Source organism: Ptychodera flava, chromosome 13 (genome assembly GCF_041260155.1).
Source record: "Ptychodera flava strain L36383 chromosome 13, AS_Pfla_20210202, whole genome shotgun sequence".
In the NCBI taxonomy this organism is placed as follows: domain Eukaryota; kingdom Metazoa; phylum Hemichordata; class Enteropneusta; family Ptychoderidae; genus Ptychodera; species Ptychodera flava.
In genome coordinates, this window is record NC_091940.1 from 4,056,887 (window position 1) to 4,072,088 (window position 15,202).

The window sequence follows — 15,202 nt, forward strand, 5'->3', positions numbered from 1 at the left end:
CATTTGGGAGATGATTGCTTACGTGATAGGTGGACAATCAAGCATCTGTCTATATATATATGTACATGTATGCATGTCTGTGTATGTCATTTCTGATGGGAATCTGTTGCAACTCCCTAAAATAGCTCTACATGTATCAATTTGATTGTTTGAAAAGCATAGCAGCTTCGATTTGTCAAATGAAAATTATGTAAATGAGTTTACAAAATACGGAAATGTGAGCAATCTAGAAGGCACTAGTTACTGGTTTGGTTGTTCTGATAATTCATTTGTGGTCCATTATTTTTTCTATGGCATTGTTCACTGCATTGATTTGATTTGCAGGTCCTGTTACATGTTTTCATATACCCCCGGTATATCCGAAAACTGGCTGTGTGTGTATATCTGACTACTGATTGTGCATGTATATCAGACTACTGACTTTGTGTGTATATCTGACTACTGACTGTGTATGTATATCTGACTACTGACTGTGTATATGTATCTGACTACTGACTGTATGTATATCTGACTACTGACTGTGTATGTATATCTGACTACTGACTGTCTGACTACTGACTGTGTATGTATATCTGACTACGGCAAAAACTTGAGAACCACTGCCATGATGTTGGTATTTGGTACATCCTTTGTAGTGGGTTGAGTATGGTTCAATAAACTTTTCATCCCAAATATTGAAATGAGCTTTAAAAATGAGGGAATTTTTTAAAAAGCAAAAGCTCAGGAATAATCAGACAGCCAGCTTTGGCATTGCGCTTTTATGTACCTTAAATAAAATGTGGATTTGTTTCACTTTTGTAAAATATCCGTTATTTGCTTTTTTGGACATTTCTCATGTTTGCTGTGTTTGAAATTTAGTTTACAGGTTTTTACAGGTCAAAATATCTCCCTCAGAAACTAGTCACCAGAGTGCAATTTCACCTGGTCAAATTTTCCTTCTCAAAAACTGGTGAAAAGATTGCTTTAAGATTTGCAGATTCCAACATGTCAAAACTCCTTGGAACGCAGTCACAGGGTTGCTTTGAAATCTGATTTACACTTACAGCTCTTGTTAAATGAGTGATATTGAAATTTTGAGAATAGTGAATTTTGATTTTTAGAATTATAGTGAATATCTGAGAAGTTTGTCAACTGGTTTAAAAAGAATTCCCTGACCATGTACACAATCTTGGTACCTATATGTGCCTCTTCCTTTGCTTTTTTTCAGTAAACTTTAACATTAGAGACCAGGCTCTACACTTTCATTTTGATTAAAAAATAAACTTTTTGAACATCATATTCTTGAGGATATTCACATCAAACATTTTCTTTTCATGAATCAACTGTTTACGGATTTCAAATTTAGTATACTGGTTCCATAGGATATTGTCATGGAAAATGTCTCACTGAAATTTATGCAGAATGTGTTAGAATAAGTAAAATTGTATATTTTGTCACATTCTGATCATTCAACATATCATTGTAATTAAAATGGGAACACAGTGTTATTTACACTTTTTGTCATTCAAATCATGTTTTGCATAACTTTGAACTGAATGTAATTATAGAAGATGATAAAATTTATCAAAGGTGTCCTTGATCCATAATATTGTTTTGATTTTACAAGGACAACCAATGTTTTCCGGCTAACCAAAGGTTGTTGTCAAGGCCAAGTCACTAAGAATTCACATCCCTAATTTCTTTGTTCCAGGCATTGTCCACCAGACTCTTTGTTTGTGGTTCCTGTTGGTCAATGCAGTGCAATTTTAAGATGTTCAAAAGGTGTACATTCATACCGTCAAAGACATACAATTTGACTGCCTGGTTCCTCTGTGTATTAATCTTCGGTACTACTCAACTAGTGAAGTATTTTGCACTGCACTGGGTGATTGATAGAGTACATTAGGGAATTTTCCTAAAATCTACCATGAAAGCCCTCTTCCATCAGAGTAATCATGACGCTATAACACCTTATTTCAGTTCATAATATTTGGGATCAATCCACTCCTGCTATTATCAAGCGAATTTCAGTGCTTTTAGAAATCAAAGGTATAGCTTGATATGCGGTAGATGTATTTTGAAAGTTGAGTTATAATGAGGGATTAATGATATTATGATATCCCTTATATTATCATCTGTATTGATATTGTAAAAGCGTAGCTGTCCAATTTACAAAAACTTACAAGAACAAAAGGCAGAATCCGTGGCAAAACACGTCCAACGCTTTTCATTTGGCCTCGCTTTTAAATGTAAAAAGGGATAAAGACACCTTTTCTGTTTTACGTTAAAACGTGATAAAACGCTAACTTGTCTTTAAGCCCGTTTTCATTACGTTGCTACGCATTCCGAAAAATTTATAACAAAATAAGGGTACCCCTCTCGCCAAAGGGGGTCTAATTGCGTCCATTCGTTTCATCGTGACTACCAATAAAAGTACTAGACACTCGAAGCAAAGATTGTCAAGTGGCTATGCCTAGGAAAAAAAACAAAAAAGCGGCACTTTTTTAATTTTTACTTTCAATGCTTTTCAAATGAAAACTTCATTTTGCGGTGTATATAGGACGTTCCGCCCACTGTTCATGTACTGTATGAGATTCAGTCTCTCTCTGTTGTACGCCCAAGGTTCAATGTATCAAGCATAAAAACCATTCAGTTTGCAACAATGTAGCAATCTAATTAACAAGTACAGGCATGCTATTAAAGGCGTCTAGCGTTCACTGCAGAGTGCGACATTTCGCAAATAGCTTAGATCAGATCAGTGGGAAAAACAACGATTAGCGGGTTAAATTGGTTGGAGGCGTGTTACCACTGACATCATAATAACGTCGATGTTCTATTATGTTGGGCGATTTTTCCGTAAAAACACAAACGTAAAAGCTAAGCAATAATGTCTTGTTCAAATGAAAACTTCACACCTTCCTCGAAACCTTAAACGATCCTTGCGAATGGATGCGTGATAAATAATTTATTCCTGTTGCCTTTCAAGTTCACCAGACTTAAAGGTTATGACCTTGGAGTCCCCCCCCCCGATAATTTGAGCTCGCGCCAAATGACACTTTCGAGGTATCTTTTGAAAATGTTCTCAAACTAATCTGGGGTGCAAACATATGCAGGGTGTTCCTTACAGTGGTAACTTCCAGGGGTATTTTTAATAGACATTTCGGCAAACAACTAATTTGCTCAACGCGGCAAAAAATTTACGGTACGGTTGGATAGGAAGTGGCTGGCTGTCTGACGTTGGTGGCGCGGTGTTTCACCATATTCGAATAAAGTCGTTGTTCTAATTGTTTTGGGCGTTTTTTTCCGCAAAAAACACGTTAATATACGTATTCACTATTTTACACAAAAGACAAAATATATCAAAAAAGGATTGCAGCTCGCAAAATAGTGCATACACCCGGAGTTGAGTTTTTATTGGCATATTTATTTCACTGTTGTCAGCTTGCAATGCCTATCCGCGATTCCAAACTTGAAGTTTTAATTTTTAAAAAGTGCATGGTAAATTGGGCTGGGGGTAATAGCGTTTGACCTCAAACCCCCCCCCCCCCCGCCCCCAACAAAACTTTTTGAAGTGCTAAAATCCGACCACTTTACATTATCAACAAACAATTTTTTTATTACCAACGCTCGGGAAACTACAGAATGGACACAAATTGAACGAATCATGGCGAAAGAGTACCGGTAGGCCTCCGCCTTGGGCTGGCTTGGTACATGCCAAACTGACTTATCAAAATGAGCGACTTTGAGCAAAGTTATCAAATACAGTCAAGCTGCCTCTCTCTGTAGGCGCGTCTACTTGACGAGTTTTAATTACGTCCCTTAAAGTTGCAACACTTTTTGTCAGTCCCACGCGGCGTCAGTTCCGGACATTTCATCATCAGAATTTTAAAGTTTGCTACATTGCCTCGGCCAATTGAGACAAAATCTTTGATAGAAAAGGCTATTTTTCATGCCTGGCGCTACAATTTGCATCTTGGGTCAACCCCATCCATCGTACCATCTTTTGCAATCTGTTGAAAACAGTGCTTATTCTTTTTCAATTTGGCGGGAACTCAATTTTAAGTAGCTCAATGTCTGCGTAAACAAAATTTTGACAAACATAACAAGTTCGGCAATTAATTGTTACATTGTAGCAAACCTTAGTAATTAAATGTGCGTACAGTTCATGTACTTTGGATAGAACACGCATACTTTAACACTGAAAGAGAAAAAGATTATTTGAAAATGAAAACACAAAAACACCACATTTTCATGTTTTCTTTTCCCTAGGCATAGACAGTCGAATATTTTTGTTTGGATTGTCTAGTGCTTTAAGTACTTAACAGGTAGTCACGATGAAACGAATGGACGCAATTAGACCCCCATTTGGTGAGAGGGGTACCCTAATTATGTTATAAATTTTTCGGAATGAGTAACAACCTAATGAAAACGGACTTAAGACCAATTATCTTTTGATGACCTTTTAATGAAAAACATAAAAAAGTGTCTTTATTCCTTTTTACATTTGAAAACGAGATCAAAGGAAAACCGTTGGACGCGTTTTGCCACGGATTAGGCAGGACCGTCTAATTCATACAGAAGGTAGGACCCCCTAATTCATACAAAAGAAAAGGTAGGACCCCCTAAGTCACACATACTTTGATCAGCTGAAAGTGAAAGCGTGTCGAAATATAATGATCAATACTTTTTGTTTGATTCCATTGCTGAACTCTATGTCACAAGGAGTGCTAAAGGATGTCCAGACCTATCTTGAGCTGCAGTATTTTCACATAAATGCACAAAGAACATGAATGTTGGACCAGCTTCCCTTGCGTTGCGTGCCGGCTACTTTGTCAGCAATTAAAGGTATACAGTCACTTGTAATCTACATATGCCCACATCTGGTCAAAGGGGCGTTCCTCGGTATTCAAAATGCCTTTGTGAGGGCGCTGCTTTTAAAAAGCGGCCACCCGCTTAAAATCTGTGATTGGTTAGATTTTCTCTTTCCATGGTAACTGTGGCAAAATTGGAACAGGTGACAGTATACCTTTAATGTTGTCTAAACAATTTCATTAAGAGACGTGGGATAGAGTTTATTATCCCCACTCTTGAAATAGTCCGGGTTCATTGACTCCATTCGTGAACAACAACTGATGCAATAAGTGCTGAAAATATCTGGTATTTTCGGAATATTAAAACTCTTAGTACAATCATTGAAGATCAAACAGTCAAATTGTTAAATGCATTTACATGCTGTATCTTTGACCTTGAAACCTAGGCAACGCGTCTATCTGCCGTTTGTTTTAACCCATGTGACTACTCAGTGGTGTTGATATTCCATCGTGTCCTTCGGATTATTCTGCATGATCTAAATATGCAAAAATATTTTCAGGATAACGATTTATTGATGATTAACAAAATCTATAGATAAGGAAAGTAATGATGTTAAAATTAATGACAAGCTCGCTGATATGTCAAACTATACTGTATATATTCTTCATGACCATTTCAGTGATAATCCATCTTGCCATTTCTATATCGCTTTCATGCTTTCAATTCATGGTTTATCTGTTTGTTGTAACGTTGTATTCTTATTTTTCTTGATATTCGTAAAATATCTCGCTCCAATATCGCTAAAACAAATTGTAATTCTTTAATCATGGCAATTATGTATTTCGTCTACAGTCTTTATCGTCGCAGTTTTATAGGTACGTATAACTTTGAAGTTTATAAGTTGTCGTGCTATCATCCTAGTGTCAGAATATGGCCGAGATCATTGAATCATTAAAATTAACTTAAGGTGGAAATGTAGAATTTGAAGCAGAAATAATTCATTGATATCATAACCAAATTTGATGATGACTTCAGCTTCGGGAAGCAAAATAATTTCAACGACTTATATCCGGAGAAAAATCGCCATGACATCGACAACAAATAAATACATTTCAAATATGCAAGGTTAAATGTGACCGGAGTTGTCCTCATGTGACCCTGCAAGGGCACGACCTGTCGCTTGCACAGGTCTTGAAACGGTGACGTCATCAATGAGACAGCACACGTAGTTATGAATTCATTGATATGTTGGGCACATGAGCTCTCCAAGTGTATATGCGTATAAGGAGGAAACATTTTGAAAATACAATCAAACTCCACCCCTGTTCCGCTGCTTTGCTTCTCGAAATACCACAAATTTTGCTCTAGGCACTCTACACAAACGAAGTACTGTAGAAACTTGACGGAATGTTTCAAACGGTTCAAAGGTCATATTTCATATTCGCTCCCTTCCATATCGCTTGTAGGAATTCGTAACGTATTGGTTTGCTCTATTTAGGTTTATACGTAATTGTTTTTCTTGTTTACATTTGGCGGCTTGGAAAGGAGTATTTCCCCGTGTCGTCATAGACAAAAGATAAGCGGTGTTTGTTGATATATATACTAGTAAGATGACGCTGTGGCTTGAATGCTTGAAAAAATTTGTAAACATTTTTGACAGGTGTACAGGTCTATAAAACCTGTAAGGCAGTAGCTGTACTATCATGATCATTTCAGTAGCAGTCTCTCCACCCACATTCAACTAGGGCACTGGGAAGGACAACTCACAACACCTGAGTCTGCTAGCTGTGTGTATCTGGCGAACAATAACCGGGTATAAGTTAGAACACTACAAGAGGAAGGTACGTTAAGGTTAGTCTATAGCTTGTACACGTCACGGAAATGTTAGTCAGTTTACTTTCACAATACTTCACTTATACATGTATTATAGCTCCATTCTTGCCCCTTGTGGTGGAACGGTTCTTGAACTGGGTAATCCGGGAGAACATTTGCACTGGCTAGTTGTGTGTGGGAACCATTTATCGGCTGTTAATAATCTAAGACCAGTCGTCTCAGGTCAAATACTGAAAAGGTATGGGCTAGTCTGTGGGTCCTACCGTGGAGGTAAAATCATGGTCCCACCAACGTGCAATAGGACATACCGACGAAGTCAATTTCCAAACACCGATTTGCCTCGGTCGCTAAAGACCAAAATTTTGGTCGGCGAATCGTTGTGCTGGTTTTTGCAATTGTGTGAGTAACACAGCAAGGATGACAAAACAGCAACCAGAGCGTAAAAAGGCATTATAGTTTAGTGAGACAGCACCGGAAGAATGCTGTGTGGACCTGAGTGGTCATCATTCATTGACCATGCCCTATTAGTCACTTAACCACCAAATGGATCTACCGAACAAGGACACTGGGACGAGTTTTGGTCGTCGCCATATGGCAATTTTTGTCCTGCAATTAGTGAGTCATAAGCACCACGTGTGTTCAGACCGCCAATAATATATCATACTGCGTCATTCTAGCGTCCATCACATGCAACGACCAAATGTATATATGTGCAGGGCACGGCACTTGCAGCACTCGAAGTATCACTGATAAAGTAAGCTCTTCACAGTGTTCGTATCTATTGCCTTAGAAAGTCGTTAATAAGATTATTCAATATAAAACAGAAAGTAATCATATTCTACGTTGCCGCTATGATCGCATCGTTTTGAATGCTATGGTGTCGTCTGGGTTGGTTAATACCATGCAGCCAGAAAACGCAACTGAAACTTGATAAAGTCGCAGAGGATATGGAATTCCCAACAGCCGGTTGACTCACTCTTGATTCAATTGACGTTAAAGGTATTCGGTCACCTGTTTTTTGAAAGCCGATCACAGATTTTACGCGGGTGGCCGCTTTTTAAAAAGGGCGCCCCACACGACAAACCATGGCATACTTAGCAGCGTCGTCTGCATGAGCTTTCACGTATCGAATATGGAGGATTGACAGCTACAGGTGTTACGAGGTAGTACGCTAAGCCCCGACCCTTTACCATATATGGAATATGCAAATTTACGGTGACCGTGTACCTTTAAACTACAAACTGACATCTTGACTGGCAAGGTTTTCAAAATTCGTAGAAGGTTTGATTGGAACACAGTGATGTTGAAGCTCCTCTCAAGTCCTCCGTACCACTGATGGTCGTTCATTGACTGTCAATCTTGAAAGGAACACTTGAGGCGGTGTTCTGTACTGACTTTCAAAGTTTTTCCATTCGGGTTTTTAGGCCCTAATCATCTGTTCTTTGCATTTTAATGAGTTATGAACCAATGTCACTCACCTTTAATATGTAGGAACTGAACATAAGCACGCCTAAAGAGCGCACTTTTCAGGTCAAACAAGGTCTTGCCTAAATTTAGACAAAACTACAGTAATGGAGTGTTAAAACAACATATGATCACTGCTACTACTATACCACGTCTAACTTGACGAAAAATGCCTAGCAATGCACCCGAAAGTAGAGTGTGTTCAAAGGCATCATTACGTTCCGGCAATCATCAGTCTCACACCGGCCTTTTCCACCTAACAAGGGCCCTGTCATACGTTGCGATTTAGCCAGCGTACTATGCCGACGTATCAAAATTTCTCCAAAACGCTGGCTTGCTGAACTAACGATATATTTTTCAATTTTTGGCATATACATAGCGTATTCATAACGTACTCGTGGGTTAAAAATACGTGTTGGGTACGCTAGACAATTATCTCGACGCATTTCGACCCCGGATTTCGACTTACCGAGTAACTTGCAACTAACGTGTGTCAACGTGTGTTAACGAGTGCATAACCTATGGCCCGCGTGGGCGGGACGTATTAGCCATGCGCTGCATACGTCGAAAAGTTTCGTGCATGCACAGACGTTTTCGACGACTCGCCGTACCACTACTACGACGTATACCAGCGTGCTTCAGCGTGCTCTTGAACTTCTACAAAACTTACCCATATCGTATTCGACGCACGCCCTGCGTATTCGCCAAAATTTTCATACGTTGGCATAGGCAGGCTAAATCGTCAAGGGATGACATGGCCATAACGGTAGACTCACCATGGTCTCACATTCTGGGATCATGCTATTTCATTCATCTGTTCATGTATCCAAAATAAGCGGTGAAAGAGCGATAATGAATTGTTGTTGGGGGAAAGTCTCATCTATTGTTACAGTTTACGAGAGTTTGCACAGGTGCTAGGTAGAGATCTTCATGGTTATTTATAAGACTTTTAGTAGCAACTTTTATTGCTTTGCGCATTTATATTAGATATTGTAAACTGAACAATCACGTTCTTGGCGATATTTATAGGTATTACGTGGAATCAAAACCAGGACACAAAGTATCTTTTCAAAGGCAGCGAGCGAGCTCGTAACATATCAAAGAGTTTCAGCTTGGAATACCAAACTAAAAGACAAGCCTGGGAAATAATAAGGTAAGAACGATACTGGCAACGTTCTAAAGTGTCCAGGTTTCCATTTGAATCGATGTTTCCGAGTTTGAAAGAACATGAAACAAAGTATGACTGGTAAATTGATGGCGTTAGTCAACAGCTGCAGAAACAAAAAAATTACTCAATTATTATCACAAGTTCCTCTAAATGTTATAGAGACTTATAAGGTTTTGTTTTGTCGACAGAAGATCGCCAATGAATGAAATTCTAAACAATTGTGTGGGATCGAGTTCAAAACACACATATTGTTTGTAAACCATTTCATTTTTCTTGCATTCTCCAATACCTTGGAATACGTTAAATATTGATGTACAATATACAGCTTTTCACAAGCGACTAGAAAATAGTCTAAATGTAATCTTATCAGAAGACAAACCTCACGATATGGAGATTGCATACGTCTTTCGCTGTATTACGCACATTGCCAAAAGTGACTGACATGCGTATTGAAGAGTAGTTTGTCAACAAGTTTAAAGCAAACACCAGTGGCAATGGTAAAAATGATACTTCTGTAGTCTTCACATTAAATGCAACAAAACTTTCCGTCCCATAGACACGCCTTCCGTCGTTCCCAACTGATAATAGCTTGTTAGCGATAGATCAGATTTAGCTATAACAGTATTCCTGTCAAAACTAGGCAAATAACAATGTCATGTCGACGTTAGGATAATAAAGCCAATTTATAGATAATCGGTTTTTGTAGTCGTGTAGACCTGAGATTCTTGTGACGCATTTTCTATTTCAGCGTCGACAACATTCTATGCATCTTATTGCTATACCAGGTACAGGTATTGGACGGGAGGACAAAGGGAGTGTCATTAATTAACTGTTATTGATTAAGTGTCACTTACTGGTTTACAATTATCCCTACACAATTGGTAATTCTGAGATATATATACATAATGACAGTATTACTGAAATAGGTAGCTTTATTGCTCAATGGTATAATAAAAGTCAAAGCGGCGGAGGAGGGATAAGCTTGCGATTCAATTACATCGTCGATTTTAGCCCTTCCCACGCTCCGGTAATGATTGAGCAGGTCCTGTTGTTGATTCAATGTTGATTCAATAACATTTTGTAACTTTTGCAGTTGTGCTGATATTTAATGACAGATGGATCAGAAATGGACAGCGTTGCTGGAAGACATAGCGTACGATATGACTCACCAGAAAAGAGGACGGGCCATTCTAATTAACAACGAAAACTTTGACAACCACAAGCAAAGAAAGGGCACTGATGTTGACGCCAAGAGAATCCAGAAATGTTTCATAGAGCTTGGCTTCGAGGTGGTGCGCAAAAATGACAAGAAAGTCTCTGAGATGATGAATTTACTCGAAAAAGGTGCGTTCGGTTTTTAAGAGCATTCCACCTTTAGCTTTTATACTGGTGAAAGGTTCAGTCGAACTCTGGTCATGGCGTGGGTGTAAAAAATAACTAAGGTTCAGACTGGAGGTCACGTCGTTCAAATGTCATTAAATGCCACTCGAGGATCAGCAAAAGTATTTGTATTTTAGCAATCGTTACATAATGCAAACATTTACCAGCGATTCGGGTTCTCTGATTCTGGCCTGTACTTTATTACAATTTCCCGATTTAACATCTACATCAAGTATCCATATAATACTTATTGGCGGCACAAAGTCCGACGGCGCAGTTACGACATGAGTAAATGTCATAGGGAATTCCCAAACCATAGAAAGGTTTAATACGGTGAGCGTATACAGCATCCATCCTTGTAGAAATGTTACAGTAGAAAGGTATTCTCATCAAATTCATCATATTTACATTCAGAATCACAACGTGACCATTCTACCAGTGACTGTCTGGTTGTAATTATACTGAGTCATGGAGAGGAAGGCAGGGTGTTTGGCACAGACTACGCTGTTCATCTTGATCAGTTAACGACCCTCTTTGACAGCACAAACTGTCCATCACTTGCCGGGAAACCCAAGCTGTTCTTCATCCAGGTAGGTAACCTATATACTATGCTGATTTGTGTCCTTGTAGAGCAACCGAAAACCATCTTTTATCGTGCACCATTTGTCCATAGAAGACTGTTAGAGTTGCTAAAACAACGGATTAGAGTTATAGTCATTCTATATCGACAGTTTTAATGGTTAACTTTTTATGAAATATATTTTGAAACTATCAAAAATGTTCACTGTGTTCAAGACATATCTCGGCTTAAGCACTTACTTTGTCGTAGATATATGTCTCGGATACTTCCTTATTAAGGCCAATATCTATCTGGTCTCTAGGCTTGTCGTGGTACTGATTTCGATGATGGTGTAGTTGTTAAGAGTGATGACGAACCAGACGGTATTGGCATGGATTCACACGGCTTTGCATTGGATCAAGATTTCCTATTGGCCTTTGCAACAGTTAATGGTTTGTATGGCCTTATATATGTCATTCTCACAAAAACTATCCTTAATTAGCATCGGACAGCCATATATGTTAATATATATCTGTCAAATCCACTTTAAGTTTGGCTCATTGGCCTTCATTACAGTGGACGATCGGTGTCGACTAACGATGAGTTTCATTAGCTAGCAGAGTTTACTCGAGATGATGCAAGTGTTTCTATTCTATTCCTTCACATTGTTATTTTCAGGTTACTATTCTTGGAGAAATCGCAAAAATGGATCTTGGTTCATACAAGCACTGTGTGACGTCTTTAGTCGCCATAGCAACACCTTAGACCTACTGAGTATGATGACCAGAGTCAATAACAGTGTAGCATTTACATACCAATCAAGCCAATCCACTGGAGGAAAGAAACAAATTCCATGCATGATTTCAAAACTCACTAAAGATCTTTACTTTACTCCAAAATCAAAACGATAATACCATCAATTCAAAATATTGTATACTTATATCTTTGTATTATAGTCGAAGTGGTATATTTATATTGGTTTTTAGTTTCGAGAGTATATTTACATTTAAAAGAAGTATCAATGTGTCTGTTTAATGGACAAATGAAAATGAGAATGTCATCACAAATATACAGTGATGACCAATATTAACACAGTATAATCTTTCATCGAGACATTATAAATATGTGTTTGCTATTCGTGAATTTAGGATTATCCCCGTATCCCGGATTATCCTGCCTTGTTTTGAGTACTGTACCTTGTCGTTAGTTTTAGTTTTATTGCCTCTTTTATATATCTACTTAATGGATGAGTTGTCCGGAGAATTTCAGGTAGCAAAAATTCTTTTCCTATTCAATTATCTTGTTCGGATATCTGGATTAGAAAATAGTCTCTTAGAAGATGTTATGATATGGGAGATCAGTTCAGATCTGTATAGGACCATACTTTGTATGGAAGAAGGCAGACATATTCTTTATGATCTCGATATCGTAAATAGTACTGAGAAAACGTTGCAACAACAATTTCAAATTGATCATTATTTACAGATATTGTTGATTAAATTTTTTATGAAAGCGAAGAAGGATTAGTTATATTTGTCCCAATCACTTTCATTGAGGTTTACATTAGCTGCATTTACTGTCTTCTGTATATTTGGAACTTAAAACCTCGGTCACCTAGCTATACACATGGCTTTCGTGTTCTTGATTCACAAGTAGCCGTTTAACGCCTCGTGTGATTAACGGGGGGGGGGGGGGGGGCTTACTAGCAGAGCGGGGAATTCCGATGAGGTAAAACCCCTGTAGTGTGCAGAGCAACCTGAACAGTTACTCTAATTACTATTTATCAGTTGTATCATACGAACATATTAATGGCGCAAATACTGCGATCTGATTGGTCGAGACGTCAAAATAACTGTGCTATATTCGAAATATAGCACGATTGGAACAGGCACGAACTCTCAGCCTGAGAAAAATCCCTTTTGACGTTTCACCCCGGACTTTAAATTTAATATTAAGCAACGGGTGCTATCACTCGATTTTGACCAGTTCATTTCATAAGCTTATAGCCCTCGCTATCGCTCGTGCACGTATGTCGTGAACTGTACCGGTCAAAGGTCTCTTGGTATTGTCGCTGTTATTGCTTAAGTATTGCATTGCCTGGCTGGTAATCATTGACAATACAATTATGGCATCTATAAATCAGAGTCAATAGATATTTGTAAATGTTGCGATCCCTGACGTCTTTCCTTTCAGACGAGATGAAGAAAGGAAAAGACGCCAAACTTCTTACTCTCATGACAAAATACTATACTTCGTTCTTAGTACCACGGAGTTAACTGCAAAAACTTTCAGAAGAACTTAGGCAGACTGAGAGTGGATTGATTACTAGCCTTGTTGAAGGTAGAACGTGCTTAGGGTACAGGTGTTCGGATTCTCATTGATACGTTTTTGGTCTCGTGGCAGCTCATGTTGAAGTTCATAGACTCAAAAGAAATTTTCATGGTCGTAGTTTTTCGAAAATCGAAAAATTTATTTTACCCATAGAGTTAACACAGGGATGGCGGCCATTTTGAATTCCAAGTGTCGGTAAATATATAGCACTGTGATATTGGGTAATTTGTTTCTTTTTATAGTACCAAATTTTGCGCAATGACCCGTTATTTTTATTCTTTAATTGGTAAGAGGATGATTGAATGTTTCATGTGGGAAATTTCGAGCGAAAATTTAAGTCTTTCACTTTCGAGGGGCGAAATACATTAATATGGGCCGCCGTCAATGCATCAGTTGTGTACACATCAGTTGTAAAGAAACAGATAAGCTGATATTTCTTAAGAAATTGACCCCTACAGATAACCTTACGAGACCGCTGAGGGTCGGGGCAACTGACCTGAGCGAATGCTGACCTTTAGTTTCTACCACTTTTCATATCAAAGGCTAACAGCCGCTATTTTTAGATATGACGTAAGCAAACGAAAGTGAAAGTTGATTCAGAAGTCAATATGTTGTGCAGTACGGTTTTAAATGGATGGGGGAATTTATAATATACTGCTACAACTACCACAAACAAGGTCCAGTTCGTAGGTCTAGACGTCATATTTTATCTTTGTTGAAATGCCTGAAAGATTTTCACTCAGCTGAAGGGTGGAATGATTTGATGTTAAGGGTATGAAGGTGTGACCGCAAGCGATTTTTCTCGAGCTTTGGCGATTGCAATTTCTAGAAACAAATGAAATATGTATGACAAATTTTGTTATTTTGACAGTAATGATACTGCGATAGTACACTGCAATATCATTACACAAACCACAGTCCCTCTGCACAAAATAATATAACAACCTATTCACGATCCTAAATACTTTGACTGTATTCCATATGTTTTCGTTCAGACTTCAGGTCATACTAGTATGTCTGCAACTAAAATTAATGGCTCAATTCCAGAAAACAAGGCCGCTCGCTTACAAGATGTGAACGTAGCGATTGGTTTTATCCTCTGAAGCCCGACCAAGGACCACTCCCCTGAAAAGTCAAATTGCCTTTTCTTCAATTAATATTTTAACTACGGATGGTCGATGAAAGATAGATTGCTTTGTCAGTTCTTGCCTACATTCTCGCGTCTGTCTAAAGTACATTGATAATCAAAGTGGATATGGCGTCAATATTAGTCATGATGCCGCTGGTGGTGAAATCATTATTAGTTTTGTTTGTGTTAACTCGGTTGTGACAATGATACTGCTGCCATCACTGATCATAATAAGGATGGTGATGACTACAATAGTGAAAACGACGACGATATCAATGATCATGAAATGAAAACAAGGAATTGAATGAGGTGCAGAGGTCAGAGATTACTGTCATTGAGTTGCCAATGGTTCTTTATTATGTTGATGTGTCTTTTCAGACGCATCAGTTTTGTGGCGATACGACGATTTGGTTGTGTCGGAAAAAAGCCAAAAAAACACCTGCCATAGAGGAGGGAAACCGTCAAACGTTATTTTTTGATACAAAATGGGAAGTATCTGGGAATAAAATGATTGCATTTCTATAAAAAACAACTCTGCCTTTAATGT

General features: G+C 38.3%; 1 protein-coding gene across 4 annotated transcripts; it reads left to right on the forward strand.

Moving 5' to 3' along the window:
• The first annotated feature begins 6,246 nt into the window (after positions 1-6,246).
• Positions 6,247-12,715, forward strand: LOC139147141 (caspase-7-like). Of its 4 annotated transcripts, none has more exons than XM_070718048.1 (6): positions 6,247-6,632; positions 9,118-9,241; positions 10,350-10,600; positions 11,051-11,226; positions 11,518-11,647; positions 11,874-12,715. In XM_070718048.1, exons 3-6 carry the CDS (start codon positions 10,372-10,374, stop codon positions 12,104-12,106), a joined length of 768 nt encoding a protein of 255 aa, XP_070574149.1. In that variant the 5' UTR covers positions 6,247-6,632; positions 9,118-9,241; positions 10,350-10,371; the 3' UTR covers positions 12,107-12,715. The 4 variants fall into 4 exon arrangements, with proteins under 4 accessions (XP_070574149.1, XP_070574148.1, XP_070574150.1 ...); XM_070718047.1 differs by having other exon boundaries at positions 6,357-6,642; XM_070718049.1 differs by having other exon boundaries at positions 6,441-6,642; positions 10,372-10,600.
• Positions 12,716-15,202: the final 2,487 nt, after the last annotated feature.

What these genes read in the sequence shown, in the direction of transcription:
- LOC139147141 (XM_070718048.1), top strand. Translation starts at nt 10,372, where the DNA reads ATGGATCAGAAATGGACAGCGTTGCTGGAAGACATAGCGTACGATATG. An exon ending in CCAAGCTGTTCTTCATCCAG is followed by an intron (nt 11,227 to 11,517) that starts GTAGGTAACCTA and finishes TCTGGTCTCTAG; the next exon opens with GCTTGTCGTGGTACTGATTT. An exon ending in GGCCTTTGCAACAGTTAATG is followed by an intron (nt 11,648 to 11,873) that starts GTTTGTATGGCC and finishes TGTTATTTTCAG; the next exon opens with GTTACTATTCTTGGAGAAAT.